The sequence below is a fragment of the Heteronotia binoei genome, chromosome 5 (genome assembly GCF_032191835.1).
Source record: "Heteronotia binoei isolate CCM8104 ecotype False Entrance Well chromosome 5, APGP_CSIRO_Hbin_v1, whole genome shotgun sequence".
Lineage (NCBI taxonomy): Eukaryota > Metazoa > Chordata > Lepidosauria > Squamata > Gekkonidae > Heteronotia > Heteronotia binoei.
The window spans coordinates 39,521,007-39,542,050 of record NC_083227.1 but is presented as its reverse complement, the minus strand read 5'-3'; the positions used below and the strand labels follow the sequence as shown (position 1 = coordinate 39,542,050).

The 21,044-nt window shown below is 42.1% G+C and overlaps 1 protein-coding gene across 2 annotated transcripts; it reads left to right on the top strand.

Moving 5' to 3' along the window:
* The first annotated feature begins 7,789 nt into the window (after positions 1 to 7,789).
* LOC132572325 (prostate and testis expressed protein 1-like) lies at positions 7,790 to 10,812 on the top strand. Of its 2 annotated transcripts, none has more exons than XM_060239238.1 (3): positions 7,790 to 8,015; positions 9,202 to 9,318; positions 10,161 to 10,812. In XM_060239238.1, exons 1-3 carry the CDS (start codon positions 7,934 to 7,936, stop codon positions 10,316 to 10,318), a joined length of 357 nt encoding a protein of 118 aa, XP_060095221.1. In that variant the 5' UTR covers positions 7,790 to 7,933; the 3' UTR covers positions 10,319 to 10,812. The 2 variants fall into 2 exon arrangements, with proteins under 2 accessions (XP_060095221.1, XP_060095220.1); XM_060239237.1 differs by having other exon boundaries at positions 7,797 to 8,015; positions 9,199 to 9,318.
* The last annotated feature ends 10,232 nt before the right edge of the window (positions 10,813 to 21,044 follow it).

Here is a 21,044-nt window from a genome sequence, read left to right as displayed (position 1 = left end):
TTTTAAACCCGAGTTGATGCTTCTATCATTTGTCAGAAAAGAAGTTCCACCAGAGGACGAATATATAACAATTTACATTCTCACTGCGGCGCGAATTGTCTTCGCTAAATATTGGAGACAAAAGATCTGTCCAGAATTGAGTGAAGTTGTAGTTAAAATCTTCCAGGCTGTAGAGATGAATATTCTGTCAAATCTGCTAAAAGGGACACCTGAAAGTGAAGCTAGTAGAAAATGGGAAAAATTCTATAATTGGATAGGAAAAAGAAATAACATACTATACTAGGAAGTAGCTGTACTAGTCATATACTTGACAAATTAATGTAGATACCTGTTGTTGTTGTTGTTGTTGGGTTGTTTTTTTTTTCTTTTGCTTCCATTAACTAATGTATACCTCTAAATACCTCTTCAAGGATGAGAGATATGTTTGTACTAGCAAGACTTTTTTTCCCCTTCTTTTCTATGTCAATTAATTGTTGAAAATATTGATGATTTAATAAAATTTTGAAACACCAAAAAAAAAAAGGAAGCCATGATAACAACCTACTCAAAATATTCTACCTTTTTCTCATATGTTTTCCTTTTTGTCCTATCTTATCAATTCTATAATGAGAAGTTTCCCATGTTTTATTTTTATTATCAATTCTATAATAAAAATAAACATGGGAAACTTCTCATTAATTTTAACATAACAGACTGTTGTAATAAAAAGTATACAACAGATAATGTTCTTAATATTTCATATAAAAATTGTCAGCTATAAAAGAAATAATTCAAATAGATAACTACAAAAATCAATTGTAATAAGCATAACAAACTCACCAATTGTTCTTAAATTCGTCGTTTGGCCTCCAATTAATGTAATTTTGTCAGCTTTGCCATAACTGCATATTCTTGCATTATGTCTAGCTAGCACTTGATTTGGATTGTGTCTTGTCATTATTCCTGCTTTGGAAATGGGATATTAAGAACATGATGGAGCTTCTTTTGGAGCTCAGGTCTAGCGTGCAACTTTTTTTTTTTTTAGTCATGGGGATCTCTTAAATCAATTAAGTGAGTCCACTGAGTACTGCAGAGAACTCATCCAATCTTTCTTGGCCCATGATGTCCCAAATCATCTTTGGAGGCAGGACTTGTCATCCACATCCAAATGCAACTAGGCTGAACGAGCTGCACAGCACTTGCAGATATGGAACTGGAACATTGTTTAGAACATTGTTTAGAAGTCATTATCAAAGCAGTGTTGCAGGAAGGAATTGCAAGGGAACTAAGGTGCACTAAGGTGCACTAACAGTTGCACCTTACGCAGAGTTACACCCTTTTAAGCCTTCAGTGGACCTTAGAAAAATGTAATTCTGCTTAGTTAGCCTCATGTCAATCTGTGCATGTAAACCTGGAATGTCTGTTCCTAATTCTGGATGAGGAATTCTGCTATCTCCATGGCTCAAAGTGATGAATGTCCTGGATTAGAGTGTGCAGTGTGCAATTTGGAGTGGTACTTTCAAACAAGATAGGTGCTTGAGCTGAAAAGAAGACTCCTTACATCAAAAGTGCTATACAAGTGACTTCTCTATGCAGAGGCCAGTTTGTAACAGTCTGTCAGACACAATCATCCCCAGAAGATCAGCCCCACTGAAAATGTTGAGGCATTGTGTGACTGCAAAAAAGGCCAATGCTATGTTGGAAATTACTAGGAAGGGAATTGAAAACAAATCAGCCAGTATCACAATGCCCCTGTATAAATCGATGGTGCAGCCTGATTTGGAGTACTGTGTACAATTTTGGTCACCACACCTCAAAAAAGATATTATACCTTTGGAAAAAGTGCAGAAAAAGGCAACTAGAATGATTAAAGGGTTGGGACACTTTCCCTATGAAGAAAGCTTAAAACGCTTGGGGCTCATTAGCTTTGAGAAATGTTGACTGAGGGGTGACATGATAGAGGTTTACAAGATTATGCATGGGACAGAGAAGGCAGAGAAAGAAGTACTTTTCTCCCTTTCTCACAATACAAGAACTCATGGGCACTCGATGAAATTGCTGAGCAGTTGGGTTAGAACAGATAAAAAGAAGTACTTCTTCACCCAAAGGATGATTAACACATGGAATTCTCAAGAGCTCCTGCAGAGTTTCTCCAAAAAGCTCTCAAAGCCCAACCTACCTCACAGGGTAGGTATCTGTTGTGGCAAGGGGAAGGGAAAAGAGATTGTAAGCTGCTCTGAGACTCCAAGCGAAGGGCGGGGTATTAATACAATCTCCTCCTCCTCCTCCCCCAACTCAAATTATATCATTTTTATTCCATGTTACTTCCTCATGGGGGATAGTGTAGCATGGGATCTACATTATTTTAATAAGGATCTTCTGAAACTGGCTGGTCCATTCCTTGCTGGTAGCGATGCTGCATAACTTGCCTCTGCCATATCCTTTGTGCTTAATGTAAGTTCAAAAATGTCCTCTTCTCTCCCTCCTCACAGCATTAAAAAGATACAAAGAAAAGAAGTGCTATGATGCTGGGGACACGGATTGTGGAAGTATATGGCAAGCTCCAGAGATTTGGCTTAAAATGAAATTCCTATGTTGTTCTAACAGGAACTTTTTTAACTCTAATATGTAGTTCAATTGAGAAGTGAGAAGATAAGAGTTTTAAGAGATCTTCCATTGCCGAATTGAGGTATATATCTGACTTCTTCACTTTGTCGTAATTCATATGAGAGATGAACATGCAGAATATAAAAAACTGGCTCAGTCTTTCCCTGGATCCCTTTTCCCATACTTCTGTGTTTATTTTTATTTACCTTATTAACTTGATAAGAATTCCCTCTGGAACAATTCCATTTGATACATTCTATGGAATGAGAGGAGTTTGGGCATCTTTCTGACCTTGGGCTGGGAAGGATCTTCAGCAGACCTTGTTCAGATGAACATAGCTGTCACAGTAGGGAATATTGGAAGAGGCAGTCTTTCAGACATGTCAGGCCTAGATCATGAAGGGCTTTGTAGCAAATAGTCAATTCCTGGAGTGTGAGTTGGCTTTCTTCCTGGAGCGTGACGATCTGGCAACAGTGATCCATGCAGCAGTCACCTCGAGGTTGGACTACTGTAATGCCCTCTACATGGGGCTGCCCTTGTGCCGAAACCGGAAACTACAGCTGGTGCAGAACACGGCAGCCAGGCTGCTATTAGGACTTCTTAAGTGAGAGCACATACAGCCGAGGCTGCCAATTGTGTACCGGATCCATTACAAGGTGCTGGTCATTACCTTTAAAGCCCTATATGACCGAGGACCTGTCTACTTTACCTGTCCACCTGTCTCTCCCCATATGTACCCCAGAGGGTGCTGAGATTAGATTCACAAAATCTACTGATAATCCCCGGGCAGAAGGAGGCCAAACTGAAAACTACAAGGGAAAGGGCCTTCTCAATCATGGCTCCCCACTGGTGGAATCAATTACCAGAGGAGGTGCAGGCCCTGCAAAGTCTTGCTCAGTTCCGCAAGGCCTGCAAGACTACCTTCTTTCAGCTGGCCTTTTCTTAATGCAGATTCTGTTGTACCGTCGTTATAAAAAATCTATATATGAGTAAGATAGGAAATTTTGAAAATGTAGCACCAAGTACGATCGTATGAAATTGTTGGTTTTAATTAGATGGTTTTAAGGGAATTTTAAGGAAATTGTATAATGTTGTAGATTATTGTTTTTATTATGTAATCTTTGTATTTTATATTATGTTGTGAGCCGCCCTGAGCCTGCTTCGGTGGGGAGGGCGAGGTATAAATTAAATATTATTATTATTAATAATATTCCCTGAATTGGACCTGGGAACTAACTGGAAATTAAGAGTGGCTGCAGATCAGATGAAATACGCATATTTTGTCTTGTTCCTAATAATAGTCAGACTGCAGGGTTATCTACCAGCTGGAGTTTCCCCTGCAGAATATATTTGAGTAGCTTCACCTCAAGGTTCATGAGGAATTAATACACAAGACCAGATCGGTTAAGGGAAGGAATCCTCTCTGAACTAAATAAAGGTGATAAAAATGCATTTTTCAGAGCAGGATTAACTTGGGGGTTCCCGTTCCACAGATAGGGCTGGAGATCTCCTGGAATTACTGCTGATCGCCAGACAATAGAGCTCAGTTCTCCTGGAGAAAACTCCTCCCACAGTGTGCAGACTCTAACCTTTTCAGCATTTCCATGTTGCTGCTGGTTCCCCAACACATAAAAGATACATGGAACACTAGTAATACTTATGAGAAAAAAATCACAAGGTTGTAACACACACACTGTTGTCAATAGATACAATAGTCAGAATAACATAAACCAAACCACCAAGTTCCATTATAGTTCCAGGCTTCCAAGGAATACGTAAAGATGATGATGATATTGGATTTATATCCCGCCCTCCACTCCGAAGAGTCTCAGAGTAGCTTACAATCTCCTTTACCTCCCACCCCCACAACAGACACCCTGTGAGGTGGGTGGGGCTGGAGAGGGCTCTCACAGCAGCTGCCCTTTTAAGGACAACCTCTGCCAGAGCTATGGCTGAGCCAAGGCCATGCTAGCAGGTGCAAGTGGAGGAGTGGGGAATCAAACCCAGTTCTCCCAGATAAGAGTCTGCACACTTAACCACTACACCAAACTGGCTCTCCTTGTTCAACACTCAAAAGTGATATGAATATAAATGTGTGAATATAAATTCTCCAAATGTAGGTTCTTAACAGAATTTTGATCATTATATTTCCCATTTCAATAAATATCATTGCCAAGAGATGCACATATAAATAACTTAAGCCTTTACTCTGAGGCTCTCAAACCATGTGTTAACTTCAAGAATATTTATTTTAATATTTCTAACTCTAGAAACTTACAGCCTCTGCAATATTCACGACTCAGTGGTACGTACTTCCTGCTGGGTCAGTAGCTCTCTGTGTAGGTGCTATTATGTACATTGTTTTCATGGTACAAGGGAGATATTTGGTGTTTTCTGGTTGTTTAGTCTTTCTCCCCGTCCCTGGTTTTTCATTGATGCTTTCCCCCAGCAAATTGAATCCCCAGCTGATGCTCTGACTTTGCAGCAGCCCTTCCACAAAAGGGCATTTATTTTGAAGATTTTTTTTAAAAATTTGGATCTGACACTTCCTGTTTTCTGTACTTCCTTTGAAAAGGGGTTTTCCTTCGAAAAGGGGTTGTGCAGCTTTGTCATCATGTACTTTGTCAGCAATGGAATTTCTGGGTTTTTTGCTCATGTTCAGTAATATTTTTACAACATTACATCGTATTGTGGGGAAGAGCATGGTTGTTGTCATTTCAAAGGGTCCCCCACTCCTCCTCAGTTGCCAACACAGAAAGCGGCCAACACTCATTGAACTGGATACATCAATTCTTAACAATGTCATTCAGTAATTATGAAGCACGCTAAATATGTCATCATGTGTTTTGTCAATGAAGAAACCTCCTTTTTGCCACATATGCAGTGACCTTATAACACCATGACATTGTTTTTAGAAGGCTGGAACAGCAGGGTTGCCATCCTTTCAACGGTCCCTTGATCCTCCTCAGTCACCAACAAAGAAAATGGCCAGTGAAAGTTCCCACAAAATCCTAATGAAAACAGTATTCCATTTGCAATTGTCAACCTGGATACACCAATTCACAACAGTGTTATTCAATAATTATGAAGCATGCTAGATGGGAACACTGCACATATTAAGTTTCCATTATTATCAGATCAATTATATAATTCCATTATTTTCAGATGTTTAGATGACTGAATTGTCATTGAAAACACACCAAGACCTATCTGCTGGAAGGGGGGGGGGGGTGGGGGGGGGGTAGAATGAAAAAACAATATTAATGCAAGACAACAAAACCTACTGTTAAATACTGAGTTTGATACACAAGGAGGCACATTACATAGTGATCAGCTCAATTTATTGTGATTACAGCATATTAATTAAGAACTAGAACTAACTTGGATGGGACAACAGGGCTAAGTATATACATCTCGGATTCCCACCCTAGCTTTCCATAAGTCCATTTGAACCAGCAGGGGACATCCGATTGGTTCCAGGAATGCCGGAACGAGGATCCTGCTTCCATTGGTATTGCAGGTTCCAACAGCAGTCCTCCAGCTCACCAAGCCTCTGTATGAATGCCTGTGCAAGGAAACAAACCTGGATACAACACCTACACAGAAAAAAAAAATGAAAGGAAAGGAACTTTATGGACAAGTAATGGCATGGAGAAAGCGCCAATAAACCACATTGTTCATTCTACCCCTGTATTATAATGCAGTGATATTATAGTTTTTAAAAATCAGAATCTTAATGCAATCAAAACTACACTTAAAAATCATACTGTTGTTTGGGGGACTTAAGGTGTGGGTGGGGTGTACAAATGACATTGACACCACAAAAGGACAGCGGGAAACAAAATTTGATTTCCAGAATTTCACACTTGAAAAACTGCGAGTAAAATGAGACAGAGGAGAAAATACAAATACTGCCATGAACTTCTTCAAGGAAGTGTGGGATAAACAAACAGATGGGTTGAATGTTGGGAAAACTGGCACTAGCCAATCAGTGCTATCCTCAGGTTGTTTTATTGCAGCATTACAGAACCATTTCTTGTAGATCTCACCTTTATGAACCATCACATTTGAATCAGGTGAGATGAAAGCTAAACCCCACAGTACAATTCTTAATGAATTTGGGACTTGCTTGGTAGTTGTTGATGTTTTTCCCGGCAATCTTAATTCTGACTTGTGCTTCATCCAGGCCAACATTCCACACGATGTACTCTGCATATAAATTAAACAAGCAAGGTGACAATATACATCCTTGTCGAACTCCTTTTCCTATTCTAAACCAATCAGTTGTTCCGTATCCCATTCTGACAGTTGCTTCTTGACCCTTATACAGGTTTCTCAGGAGACATGTGAGGTGGTCTGGTACTCCCATCTCTTTAAGGACTTGTCACAGTTTGTTGTGATCCACACAATCAAAGGCTTTAACATAGTCAATGAAGCAGAAATAGACATTTTTCTGATACTCCCGTGCTTTCTCCATAATGCATCGAATGTTGGCAATTTGATCTCTAGTTTCTCTACCTCTCCAAAACCCAGCTTGAACTTCTGGTAGTTCCTACCCTTCACTAGACCTCTGCAGATCAACAAATTGTCATATAGAGAATAAAAGAGTTAACAACAGATGGGACAACTAAGTTTGAGTCCAGTGGCACTTTTAAAACCAACAAAGTTTAATTCTGGGTATATGTGAGAACAGAGTGACTTAGCAGGTGAAGTGGAATAAGAACCCAATATCACTGTTAAGCCCTAAGGGTATAAAATTCACAAGGTAGATTCTTCACCTTCTTCCTGTGGAGCAGGCTTTCTGCAGACCTGAACAAAAAATCCCCAATCCAGTTGTCTGAAAAAATGTTGAGCAGAGAAAATTTCTTCATGCATTTTATTTACAGGTCTCATCATCCATAAGCCACATTCTTTAGCATTTTCTATTGAGTGGGCTGTTTCTGGAAGGTCAGCATTGTTTATGCAATATTATGGTATGCCAGAATAGAGAGTCTGTTTACAACTCATGTGTTTTTCATTCTTTATACACCAACAATGTGGCTTCTAAGCAGCAGGAACTGCTTATCCAGTCTCTGTTACTGCATATTCCACATAGGCATACATATCAGGTTACTGCAGCTACCCAAGCCTAACATATCATGTGACTTGAAGCACCAATAAAGTCACACCTGTCCTGATATAAATGCTGTTGTAGGCTTCCTTTAGACTGACAGTAAGTTGCGCTGCTACAGGTTTCCAAGAAGCTCCTGGTGAAGCTATTGATCATCTAGTGTGTCTCCCAGCTGCCAGCCTTGACTAGAAATAAAAGAAAACGAGTCAGTTTTTCTACATACTCAAAGACTATCCAATGGGGCAAAGATTCTGCCAGTGGAATCAGGGGCTCTGCATGGCACTTGTAGCCTGCCTCGTCCTGTGCCTCATTCCAGGAGGTAAGTCTCATGCAAGACCTTAGCTCATGGGTGTCAAACGTGCAGCCTGTGGGCCAAACTGTCCGGCCTAAGGCTTCAATCAGACTCACAGGGCTCTCTTCTCCCCCCTTCCGTCCTCACCCTGTGAAACTCCGAAGGTTGCGGGAACCTTCCCAGCTCCTTCTGTCTTCTCAAAGCCTAAAGCTGAAAACAAAGCTGCAAAGAAAAGGCGGAATGGATTTCCCACTCAGGCTTATGGACAGAGCAAAGGTGAATGGAAAATCCACTCCATGCTTTCCTTGCAACTTTGTCTATGTGTTTCAATGGAGAGGAACTTCCCAGCATTCCTATGGCCAGCTAAAGCTTCCTGGATATGTGTCATTGCAAACCAAGCATTGATGCCTTGAGCCAGCTTTGTTTCTTCTCTGTGGAGTAGAAACTAGTGCATAGTGAGTACTCTAACTTGGGAACCCATAATCAAAGAGGGGTATGACACTGGAGAGCCATTGCTAACCTGAGTAGACCCGAGGGGGGGGGGGGGAGTTAGAAGCTTGCAAAGCTTTGCCATTTCATGTTTTCCCAGCTGAGAGCGTTTTATTTGTTAAAGTTTCTGCTGTGATCTTTTTCTTGATGGTATATTTTTAAAATTATGGTGCAAAATCCCATCCCCCCTTTTTGTTTTAAACAAAATATTGCAAGAGTTTTAAGCATGTTTGTATTTTAAGTTAAAAACTGATATATTTAATTGTGTTGTCCTGTGTCCTCTATAAAGTCTATATGTCTGCTATCTGGCATTACATTCTAGGATGTGCTTGGCTTGGCCTCACAAAGTCCCATTTATGTCAGATCCGACCCTACTAACAAACGAGTTTGACACCCCTGCCTTAGCTAAAAGAATCCACTGATTCATGGATGTAGATTGCTAAAGCTCACTGAACTGGTAAAGATAACGGCTTTTTGGGAAGAGTGTTCTTCTGGGAGATCTTCTGAATGACAAATACTAAGAATTCGCTGGGTGCATGCATTCATGTATTCACACAGAGACAGAAATGCATGTTCAGAATTTGGTATGGTAGCCACTGGAATGAAGGTCCAGTCTCATCACCAGGTTGATATTCCTTCTAGCTTCAGTCTCTGCCCACCACCAATTTTAGAATTGGATTTGTTAAGACTATTTTAAATCCACCATGTTTGTCATTTACAGTAGAAGCCATAATATGCAGAAAGTGCCGTGCAAAGAATGATCAAAAATGCCGTTCTCGTAAAAGGACTTGTGAAGAAACTCGTGATAATGCAGTGTGCATGGTGGGGAGGAAGTACACAGGTATGAGGTCTCTCTGAAGTGCATGGCTTCTTCTCCCACTCTGTCATCAAGGATATGCAAAAGATCAGAAACCAAAGAGTGGTCTAGCCAAGTCTCTAACTCATTCCACTCAGCTTTACTTACACAAGAGTCTGTTCCTGGGGGGCTGGGGGGAGGTTTTGAGCAACAATTGTTCTGTTGTCCCTTGAACAGTTAAGCTATTACCATTGAACTTTTTCTTTGTAGCTCAGCCCTTGCTGTTTGGAGCTGAATGTCCTTCCAAATGGCAGCAATTTACTCAAGAGTTATCCAAGGGTGCTGAAAGGAACATTCCAGATGTGTTATAATTCAGCATGGTCAGATTCACATCCTGCTTTCTAAAGCAAGTCTCGCTCATTTCAGTACGACTGATTCCCAAGAGCGCATGCCTTAATTAAGCTACATTTTGTCTATCTTATGCATATGTATCCTGCCCTCCCTCCATAGAAAGCTGACTTCCAGCTTCCTGTTGAAAGTCACTTCTTGTAAGAAAAGAGAAACTGCAAAACTGGGTAGGAAGAAGCAAGGATAGATATATACAGGAGACGACAGTCCAGTCATCAGGGGCATGAGGCAGGCTTAATGCCTGTTCCAGTAAAGCCCTGGGCATACCCTGTTTTCTCCCATATAAGACATATATTTGGCATCCCTTGTTTTGATGGGGGGAAATAATTGCTACCCTTTGAGCCTGACACGGGGGTGCTCTGTTGTTGGTGATTCTGCATTTCTCCCCTTTTAATGTATATCCCCTGTGTCATGGTTGGGCCTCCCTATAGCTGCAGTGGAACTTAACACAAGGATTCCTTTTGTCTCCCTGATCCCAGATAATCAGTTGACAGAAACATTTATGAAGTGTACCGTAGATGGTCTGCAATGTGGAGTCGAAATGGACATTCCGGAAGACAAATTTAGACTAGAACTCGACTGCTGTTCAGAAGGAGATTTTTGCAGTGATGACTTGGAAAGGTCCAGCCAGTCATGAGAAATTGTGTCCCTGACCTACACTGAAAGCCTACTCCTTCCTTTCAAGGGTACAACAGATCGAATGCTGGCTCAACAATTATTCTGACCCTCCCTCAGGATTCTGGTGATGGTTCACAACACTCATTTGCTCCGGATTCAAATGCCTGATATGCAGATGTTGATTCATGTAGTGCAGTCATAGAACATATCACTTAGAAACATTCCCTTAAAAACAAGAAAACTAAGGCCATTCCCTGACAGTTCATCATGCCTCAGTTAGTTCTAGAACAAGGCTTAGAAGCTGCAAAACATGATGGTTTATTTGCTGTGCACTATTAAATTTGTTCCAAGACATTCCTCAATCTGGTAGTCTTATTAGTGGATCATGCAATAATCATCTAAATTTGTGTGTAACCCAACATAATCCTGGCTATAAATATCCCTCTCCTAAATTATTTTTTTCCAGTTGGGGAATTGGGGATTCAGGTCAATAAAGGACAGTCAATAAAGCAACATAGCTAAAGGAGAGAATCCAGTTAGAAATCAACTGCTGTTCAGGTAAAGATATTTGTAGTGATGCGGGGTACTAGTTTTCCTAAAAGGCAATGAAGACATACATGAAAGAGAATAAGAAGAGTTGGATTTATACTCCACCTTTCACTCGGAGTCTCAGAGTGGCTTACAATCCTTCCCTTTGTCTCCATACAACAGACACCCTGTGAGGTCTGTGGGACTGAGAGAGATCTGACTGAGAATGGCTCTTGAGAGAACTGTGACTGACCCAATGCCAACCAGCTGACTGCATATGGAGGAGTGGGAAAATCAAACCCAATTCTCTAGGCTAGAGTCCATCACTCTTAACCACTAGACCAAACTAGCTCTCACCAAACTGTGTCCCTGGGCTACTCTGTGCCTCCTACTTCCCATCTTGTGTACAACAATGAAACGCTCAGCCTCCTTCAGGCTTCTGGTGAAGGCTTACAATGCCCATTTGCTCCAGAATCAGATGCCGCCTATGTGCATGCTGACTGTAGTGACAGAATATGCAGTTCAGAAACATTCCCTTATATCCTTTTGATCACATAAGAATGAGTAAATCTGGCCCAAACATCTCATCATGACCTTAGTTCTAAAATTAAGTTTAGAGACTGCAATAGATGAAGTTTTATTTGCCGCACATTCTTAACTTGTTTCAAGACAATCCTCTCTTTCATAGTCTTATTTGGACCCAGCAATAGTCCACGTGGTCATGATTTCTGCACAATTGGAAACATGAAATATTTTTAGCATCTCTCTACTACACTTGCTGGCATGCCATGCAGTAGTTAGGAAGCCAGCTAGTAGCCCCTGTTGACGTATGCTCAAAGGAACCTGATTGGTGAAATCTTCTGTTCTGCGGGTCATTTTCTGTTCTGTTAGGAGGCCAAATGGAAAATGGACACACATGGAGGAGGGGGTCAGAGTGCACCTCCCAGGTTAAGACAAGAGGCATCTCATTCAAGAAGATATCATCTATCCACACATAGAATGATGTAGAACCCACCAATGTCCTGGCATGCTGAGATGCTCATTCCAACATAAAAACAGCCAGCCTGCACAAGTGAACCATGATCGATATAATAGTTCTCATCATCATGGCTCATTTTTGACAGAGCTCCCGGGAGTGGAGCTCCAGAACCTCTAAATTTTATTGTTCTCTTTCTTTCCCCTCCCCCCCCCCAAAATACTTGCTTCTGGGCTCCTTTGTTCAGACCCCCTGTGAGAATTTTGCTGAACTTTCTAATATTTTTCCCCACAACAAATGAGAAAATAACAAAAACATATAAAGCAGACAAATGGAAATCTTCATCGTGCCCCTGTGGCTACATAGGAGAAAGGCATTTCAAAAGTATGATGGGAGTGAAGTTTTATTATGACAATTATAATTCAAGGAGCATTTTAAGGTAGGTGCTGAGCTGATATAATTTAGTATACCTTCCGGTGATGTCAGGGGTGTGCGGCAATTGCGCACAAATCATGACCACGTGGACTATTGCTGGGTTCAAATAAGACTATAAGCGAGAGGATTGCCTTGAAACAAGTTTAGAATGTGTGGCAAATAAAACTTCATCTATTGCAGTCAGGGGTGCGCGGCAGTTGTGCAAATGAGCTCCAGCATCACTTTTTCTACGATATGACCCCTGCTCATCATCAAAGATTCTCCCTTTTTGAGGGTGGTCTCTACTGTGCGTGTGGTGGGGAAATGGGTCATGGTGACAGTGGAGCCAGTACATTCCTTTTATATGATGCTCGTGTCTCAAGATGTGAGTCCATTGCTCAACACAGCACTTATATGCTTCAGTGATCCTAGAACAAAAGTGCCATCTTTATCTCCTGCAACTCTGAGCATAAGACAGAGCTTGAAGGTTGTAACCAGGCATTCCTCCGTCATGCCTGAAATTAGCTCAGCTGAGAATCCTCACTATGGGGAACATTTTGTGTTTAACTTCAGTTGTCATTTCTATTGGATTAATTAGTCACTTTGGGAGCCAAGGTTTGGTTGAAAGGGTGTGAAATTTTTATCCTCATTGTCTGGCGTTCATTGTGAGGTAAAAGATTCTCAGGGGTTTTTTTATTGCAGTGTTGTGTTCTCTTAAACAATATTTGTGTAAGTTATTTCAATTTGTAACCTATTTATGGAAACCCCAGAAAGGGGCTTTCAAGGCAAGTGAGAAGGAGAGCTAGACTGCCATTGCCTTCTTCTGCAGAATCTTCCTTGGTGGTCTCCCTTCCAACTACCAACCCTGCTTAGCTCCCAAGATTGGACTACACCAACTTCCCACTCCCTTAAACAAAAACAGATTTAATAGAGTGTGTAAATCTGGAATCTGACCACATGTTCCACATCTTCATGGAAATTACCAAAGGAAATAGACATACTGTCCCTGGTGATAGTCAGAGGGTCACTGCATAGCAATATCAAGGTGACCTGTGGAGCCAGTAAAGGCCCATCTCACTTGAGACAACTCTTTTCTCTGGCTTGACTGCTCAGCCGGAACAACTGTATATTACAAATTAAGCAATTACAGGCTGGAAGACCAACCCAGCCCAGTACAGCAATAAAATGGAGGCTGCTCAGTTCTGAGAGGACAGTTTCTTTCTTTGGGCAAAAGGGCTGTCCAGTGCAGAATAGTTTTGACCTGGAGACTGTAGGGATGCATGTGGCTCAGGCTTCCCTTTTTCTGTTCTGTGTGTTTCTTTGCCTCAGACCTGGAGGTAAGTCCTTCCTAAAACTTGTGAGGGGAAAGATCTCATTATATCACATTGCTTTTAATTGCTTAGGTCTGATGTATTTTTAAGGCTGGTTAGAAATTGTGGTGGTGAGAAGGAACCTTAGCACAGCGGTATTTTTGTATCCACTACAGAGAATGGCCAACAGATTTAGGAACAGTTTGAAAAACACTTTCATATAAAATGTGAAAAAACACAAATAGTTGTACAATGGTAGCACCTTGTTCTCAGGGCCAGCACGTGGGAGTAGGCAAAGGAGTAGGGAGCGTGGGAGTAGGCAAGGTAGGTGGCCACCTAGGGTGCCACATCACTGCAGGGGAAGGCACCCCATCCCTGCTCGTGCTGACCCCAATCCTCTGAGTCACTCTTTCTCATCTCTGAGTGATCAGAGCTGAGAAAGAACGACACTTCCCCTGTCCAACTCCCTCTGGACAGGGAGATTGCTGGGCAGGGAGCGTGCCAAGCATTCTTTCTCAACTCTGGTTACTCATAGCCATGAAAGAATGATGTGCCCTCTGCCCAACTCCCTCCGAACCTGGAGAGAGCTGGGTGGGGGATGCTGAGCATGCTTTTTCAGCTCCAATCGCTCAGAGCCAAGAGAACAACGTGCCCCCCGCCCAGCTGCCTCCGAACCCACAGAGGGCTGGGTGCAGGTGTGCCAAATGTTCTTTTTTGACTCTGAAAAAGAATGACATGTCCCCCCACCCCCAGCTCCCTCTGAACACAGAAAGGGCTGGGCAGGGGCGTGCCAAGTGTTATTTCTCAGTTCTGAGCGATCAGAGCCGAGAAAGAAAACTTGTGAAAAGTGCACCATTGCAATGAGCCTGGGGGAGGCAGGAGCATGGGGTTCTGCCTGGGGCAGCAGAACCCCTAGTGCCGGGGCTGCTTGTTCTAGAACTAAGGTTATGTGACTTGTGGCCAAATCCAGATTACTGATTCCATCACTCTGTAGGAAAATCTGTCTTTACATTAAAATGCTTTCTCTTAGTGAGGAGAAAGAAACCACTAAAGCCAATGGTTTTATTTAAGGAGTTGATTTTTATATAGCTGGATCGAAATTCGGTGATGTGAAGAAATCTCAACAGCATCACAATAGTGGTCCTATGTTCTAATTCGCTTCAGGGAGAGTACATGGGGTACAACAGAACCAGTGTGGTTTAATGAACCTGGGAATCCCACTGCCAAGCGCGCTCATTTCTAGAGAAAGAGCAGGTCACCAGCTCTCTATTGCCCCTCCTTATTTACAGCCAGTGGGCAAGTAATAAATCCATCTGGCCATAGGATGTTTATGCTACAGCCTGGCTGGCATTACCTTCAAGTTGCCTCTCCCACAGTTTCACACAGACAACACTTATCTTCTCCCAGAGTAGTGTGAGAATGTTTGATGTTTCCAATAGCCTAAAATTCCTTAGTAATAAAATAGACAGTGGTTTAGCAACCTTTGAACCTGTGACTCAAGTATGCATCTGAATGGTAATCCTTGATGATATCCTATATAGCAACTGTGTAACTTTGTGTACGTCATTCCTCCCAAGGCTTGTGTCCTTGGAACAGCTCCTGAGTTTCTAACAATAAAACCACTTTGATTTAAAACAAAGAACTGGTTATAGAGAAATATCGGCGCTTGACACCCACACGGCCCTGAAACTGTCTGGGTGTCCTTGGGGCTGCCCTGTCCCTCAGTCTAACCTGTTTCAGAGCGTTCTTGTGAGAATGAAAAGGGGTGGGAAGAACCATGGCAGCTGCCCTGAGTTCATTGGAAGAAGAGTTGGATGCAAATGTGATGATAGATGCTTTCACATAGTTTCAATCCACTTCCGCAACTGTTGGCAAGTGGATCTGTCTATTTCACACATTAAAATCCAGCTGCAAAGTGCATCGACAGTGTATTGAAAGTGCATTATTTAGTATGTGTGAAAATGCAGGAGGCCAGTGTAAACCACAGAATGAAGAAAGTTTTATTGGAAATGGAGAATTTAGTGGAAAGACTGAAGTCCTCTTCTCCCATTTCCTTTTTCTGCCCTTATAACCTTCCCAGCTTCAGAACTCAGCACCACCATTTATTCTTACCGTGTGCTGTTAGTGCTCATCAGTAGAGTATCATGCATTGTATCACGCAGAGAGAAACTAAAGTAAGATGAGGGGATTGCAGTCCACTCACAGATCTGGGAACCAAAATGATTTCTTTTTTAAAAAAAAATAAGATAAGATACATAAGATAATTCAAATTGGGGGGGGGGTTTTGTGGTGAGGGAGGGAAAGAAGTTCAAATACTGCTTGCTGAAGATTAAGGAATACCAAAAGGAGCAAAAATTTACAAGTTAGTGCATCTCTAGGATGAATGGAAGTTGTTTTTCCATATTTACCCAATTTCAATGCACTTTTCAACTGGTTTATATTGTGCAAAATCCACTTACAAAGGATTGCTAAAGTATATTGAAAGGGAGTTCAACGTGCATTATTCAGCCTGTGTGAAATACTCCTGTGTTTTTCCAGGGTGGAGGCTGGCAAGTTTTGCCCCTGTTATCACTTTGGACCCAAGTAATATTTTTGTTTTCCTGCTTGGATTCCATGGCAGCCATTTCCTTGTGGAAGAAGCAACAGGGATACTCACATAGAGGGCACAACTTGTATTTTTGTTGAAGATGCTGAAGTCCATTATGATTGGCTACAAATCTGGTTTTGTCCCATTCTCAGTTTCTCTCTAGATTTTAATCAGTTTTTCCTCTAGAATTCAGTGAGCATCTCAGGAAACTGAGCCTTGGACAGGGCCTGATAACTCCCAGCAATACCCTACTGGAGCACACTGGCTCCCCCTTTCAGTTTAAGGAGGAGAGAGATTTGGCCTGGTGACCGTTCCACTAATGCTGCAATCACTCATACACAATAATGCACTTTCAATCCACTTTCAATGCACTTTCCAACTAGATTCTACGGTGTGAACTGGCAAAGTCCAGTTGGAAAGTGCATTGAAAGTGGATTGAAAGTGCATTATTTAGGGTGTGTGATCACATCCTAAGAGTGATGTTTGCAATGAGTTGTCAGAATCATTAATTGTCATCTTTTACAACAGATACCATCACATGTCAAGAATGTGTTAGTTCCCAAAATGGCATATGCGTTCCTGAAGGAAAGACATGCGACGGTGTGGGCTGCATGACGTTTAACTACAGTGACCGTAAGAAGCTTTGCATTGATGCATATATTATAGACGCCAACCTGGGATGATCAGATGCAAAGGAGGAAATGGTTTTTCCATCTCCAGTAGTGGTACATCAGGGAATATGTTGACAGGTGCATCTTTTACATGATAAGTTTGGTTTGGGCAAAGAAAGCTTATGTGATTATGTGTGCATTAGTTAAAAGAGTGACACAGTACTCTTTGTTCTTCTACTGCAGAACACCAGTCCAGTCAGTCCTCCCCCCACCCTTTACAACATCATTATAGGAAGATGCACCAGTCCTCCTTTGAATCTCTCTCTTCTCTTTCCTTCCTACCACTCAATTTCTTAGATAGATAGATAGATAGATAGATAGATAGATAGATAGATAGATAGATAGATAGATAGATAGATAGATAGATAGATAGATGAGAAAGAGAGAGAGAGAGAGGGAGGGAGGGAGAGGGGGAGGGGGATGGAGGGAGAGAGAGAGAGAGGGAGAGAGAGAGAGAGAGAGAGGGAGAGGGAGAGGTAGAGAGAGAGGTAGAGAGAGAGGTAGAGAGAGATAGAGAGAGATAACTTTTTATAGAGATACAGAATAAATAAATGGGTAAGGGGAAGGGAAAGAAAAATAAAATTATAAGAACACCATACAGAGGGCAATGTTTGCAGATGTTAAGGACAATTCTTGATTTAAAGGTGTGGCGGAACCGGCCCGATTCTGCCTTCAGGCCCGGTCCCGTCAGCTCCCTATTGAGTCGCCAACTCCTGGAGGGAGCTATGTCTCCTCCTGCCCCTTGGGCTCGCTGCCACCACCTGCTCAGTCCCGGGGTTCAGATTGAGAGGAACAGGACTCCCAATCCCCCTCTCCAGCTGTGAGGCCAGGCCTCCAGGTCCTCTGCCACCCTGCACTTGGGTTTCACAGAGACCTCAGCGCTTCTTTGGGGCACCCCTGGAGGATTGGCACCTTATCCAACTGCATGCCTTCCCCCCCTTCACCTGGGGCCCCCTTCTTAACACAGCGTGGTCTAAAGCGGTTTGGGGATCTATGTGGTACAGAGATTGCCAGTATTTAAAACAGAAAAAAAACATTTATTTAAAAGGGAAAAGGATAAGGGAAGAAAAACAAAACAAAAGCAGTTGCATCTACAAAATTAGCCCAGCACAGCCCAGCACAGCAAAGCCCAGCCCAGCAAACAGCATAACAAAATAAAGTTGATTATAAACGCATCCGGCTGGCCCTGATCTAAACTTGCCCTGTCTTGTGAAGTACTTACTTAGTCTGCCTGCCTGGAGGCCTCATTTTCCTGAGCAGGCCTCCCCCACAGGCAGGAGCCTCCATTGCTCACCACATGCTCGCTCGAGCCCCAGTTCAAATCTGCCCTCTCTTCCTGCCTAACACATGGCAAGAACAACAGCCCTTCCTGCCTCTCTAGGAGACTTTCCCCCTAGCGTTGTTGGTTTGGCTCTGGAAGGGAGGGGGGGAGTGAGGGGAAGGCTACAAAGCCGGCTGAATGGATTTACTGATCCCTGCCTTTTTGGATGAAGCACCAACACTCTCAGATGGCGTTTCTCCACAAAAGGTATAAAGAAAAAAGTATGACATCATAGCTTAGGAAGCCATGATAGCAACCCACTCAAAATATTCTACCATTTTCTCATAATAATGTTTCATTTTTGTCCTATCTTGTCAGTTCTGTAATAAAAATAAAACACAGGTAACTTCTTGTTAACTATGTATATAATTTTAACATAATGTACTGTTGTAATAAAAAGTATCCAAAAGATCATGTTCTTAATATTTCATATAAAAATTGTCAACTATAAAAGAAACCATTCAAAGAGATAACTACAAAAAATAATTGTACTAAACATAAAAAGCTCACCAATTGTTCTTAATTCATCTTTTGACCCCCAATTAATGTAATGTGTCAGCTTTGCCATAACTGCATATTCTTGCATTATGTTTAGCTAGCACTTGATTTGGATTGTTTCATTATTCCTGCTTTGGGAATGGGATATTAAGAACATGATGGAGCTTCCTTTTGGAACTCAGGTCTAACCTACAACATTTTTTTTCATCATGGGGATCTCTTAAATCAATTAAGAGAGTCCACTGGGTACTGCAGAGAACTTATCCAATCTTTCTTGGTCCGTGATGTCCCAATTCATCTTTGGAAGCAAGACTTGTCATCCGCATCCAAATGTAACTAGGCTGAGCAAGCTTTACAGCACTTGCAGATATGGGTCACACAGAACTGGAACATTGTTTAGAACATTGTTTAGAAGTCATTACCAAAGCAGTGTTGCAGGAAGGAATTGCAAGGGGAAGCAGCCTAAGTTATTCTCAGCCTGGATGTTGCCATACAATCATTTCATAGTTCCCTTTGAACACCACCATGTACAGAGGAGGAGCATGAGAGGTACCCTCAAGGGTCTGTTCTGTCCTAAGTATTTGCATTGATGGCCCTGTGTGTTCTCCTGGAAACTAGAAGCATCAAGGCAGTTTCAGTGCACCTTCACGGTCTCAGTTTTACTGGTCACTGAATGCCTTCTTTGTCTCGGAGATGAGCAGCAGCTTTGCTGAAAGCTGCATGGAAATCAAACCTCCATGCTGCTTCCAGCATCCCATGCAACCTGTGTCTGTACATCTGAAGTAACCTGGTCACTAACAGTTGCACCTTAAGCAGAGTTACACCCTTCTAAGCCTTCAGTGGACCTTAGAAAAATGTAATTCTGCTTAGTTAGTCTCATGTTATTCTGTGCATATAAACCTGGTATGTCTGTTCCTAATTCTGGATAAGAGATTTTGCTATCTCCCTGGCTCAATGTGATGAATGTCCTGGATTAGAGGGTACAATAGGACTTTGGAGTGACATTTTCAAACAAGATAGATGCTTGAGTTTAAAAAAGGCTTCTTACAAGTTACTTCTCTATGTAGAAGCCAGATTGCAACAATCTGTCAGACACAATCATCCCCAAAAGATCAACCCCACAATAGGACTACACAGTGCATATGAATGTGCTTGACAGTCAATTGCTGAGATCAATTGGGTCATGAAAGAAGCTAAGCCAGTTTGGTTTACGGGTTAAGAGTGCAGGCTCCACTCTGGGAGAACCAGGTTCGATTCCCCACTCCTCTATATGCACCCTGGTCAGTCACAAGGGCTAGTTTCACACTGTGAAACTGATACAATTGTATCCTGTTTGGAAAAAAATCCGCTAAAGTTTAAATCATTTCTGGGCAACCAGACAGCTACTGCTGAAGTGACTTTTTGAGCTTAAACTGGCTGGCTTATCCCTTGCTGATGGGGATCCTGCATAACTTGCGTCTGAGAGAGAGCCAGTTTGGTGTAGAGAGCCAGTTTGGTGTAGTGGTTAAGTGTGCGGACTCTTATCTTGGAGAACCGGGTTTGATTCCCCACTCCTCCACTTGCACCTGCTAGCATGGCCTTGGGTCAGCCATAGCTCTGGCAGAGGTTGTCCATGAAAGGGCAGCTGCTGTGAGAGCCCTCTCCAGCCCCACCCACCTCACAGGGTGTTTGTTGTGGGGGCGGAAGGTAAAGGAGAATGTGAGCCACTCTGAGATGCTTCGGAGTGGAGGGCAGGATATAAATCCAATATCTTCTTCTTCTTCTTCTTCTTCTTCTTCTTCTTCTTCTTCTCTGCCACATCTTTTGTGCTTAATATAAGTTCAAAAATGTTCTCTTCTCTCCCTCCTCACAGCACGCCGACGAGTCAAAATCAGGAAGTGCTATGCTGCTGGGGACACGGATTGTGAAAGAATAGAGAGATCTCCAGTGACTGGGGTACGAATAGACTATCTATGTTGTTCTAATGAAGATTTTTGTAACAATAATATGTAGTTTAATGGAGAATGAGTGAGAGGACAAGAATTTTAAGAGATCTTCCATTGCCAAATTGAAGTATATATCTGACTTCTTCACTTTGTCATAATTCAAATGAGAGATGAACATGCAGACTGTCAAAAACTGGTTCAACCTTTCACTGGACCCCTTTCTCCATGTTTCTGTGTCTATTTTTATTAACTTTATTAACTTTATATGAATTCCCTCTGGAATAATTCCATTTTATACATGCTGTGGAATGAGAGGAGTTTGGGCATCTTTCTGACCTTCAAGGGTAGGCCATTCCGCCAAGTAGGAGTCACAACAGAGAATGGTCAAGTATGATCAGCTGTGGATAGGGTAGGACCAGTTGCAGGGTAGGACCTTCGCAGACCTTGTTCAGATGAATATAGCTGTCACAGTGGGGCAACAATCATTGAACTGGATACATCCATTCACAACAATG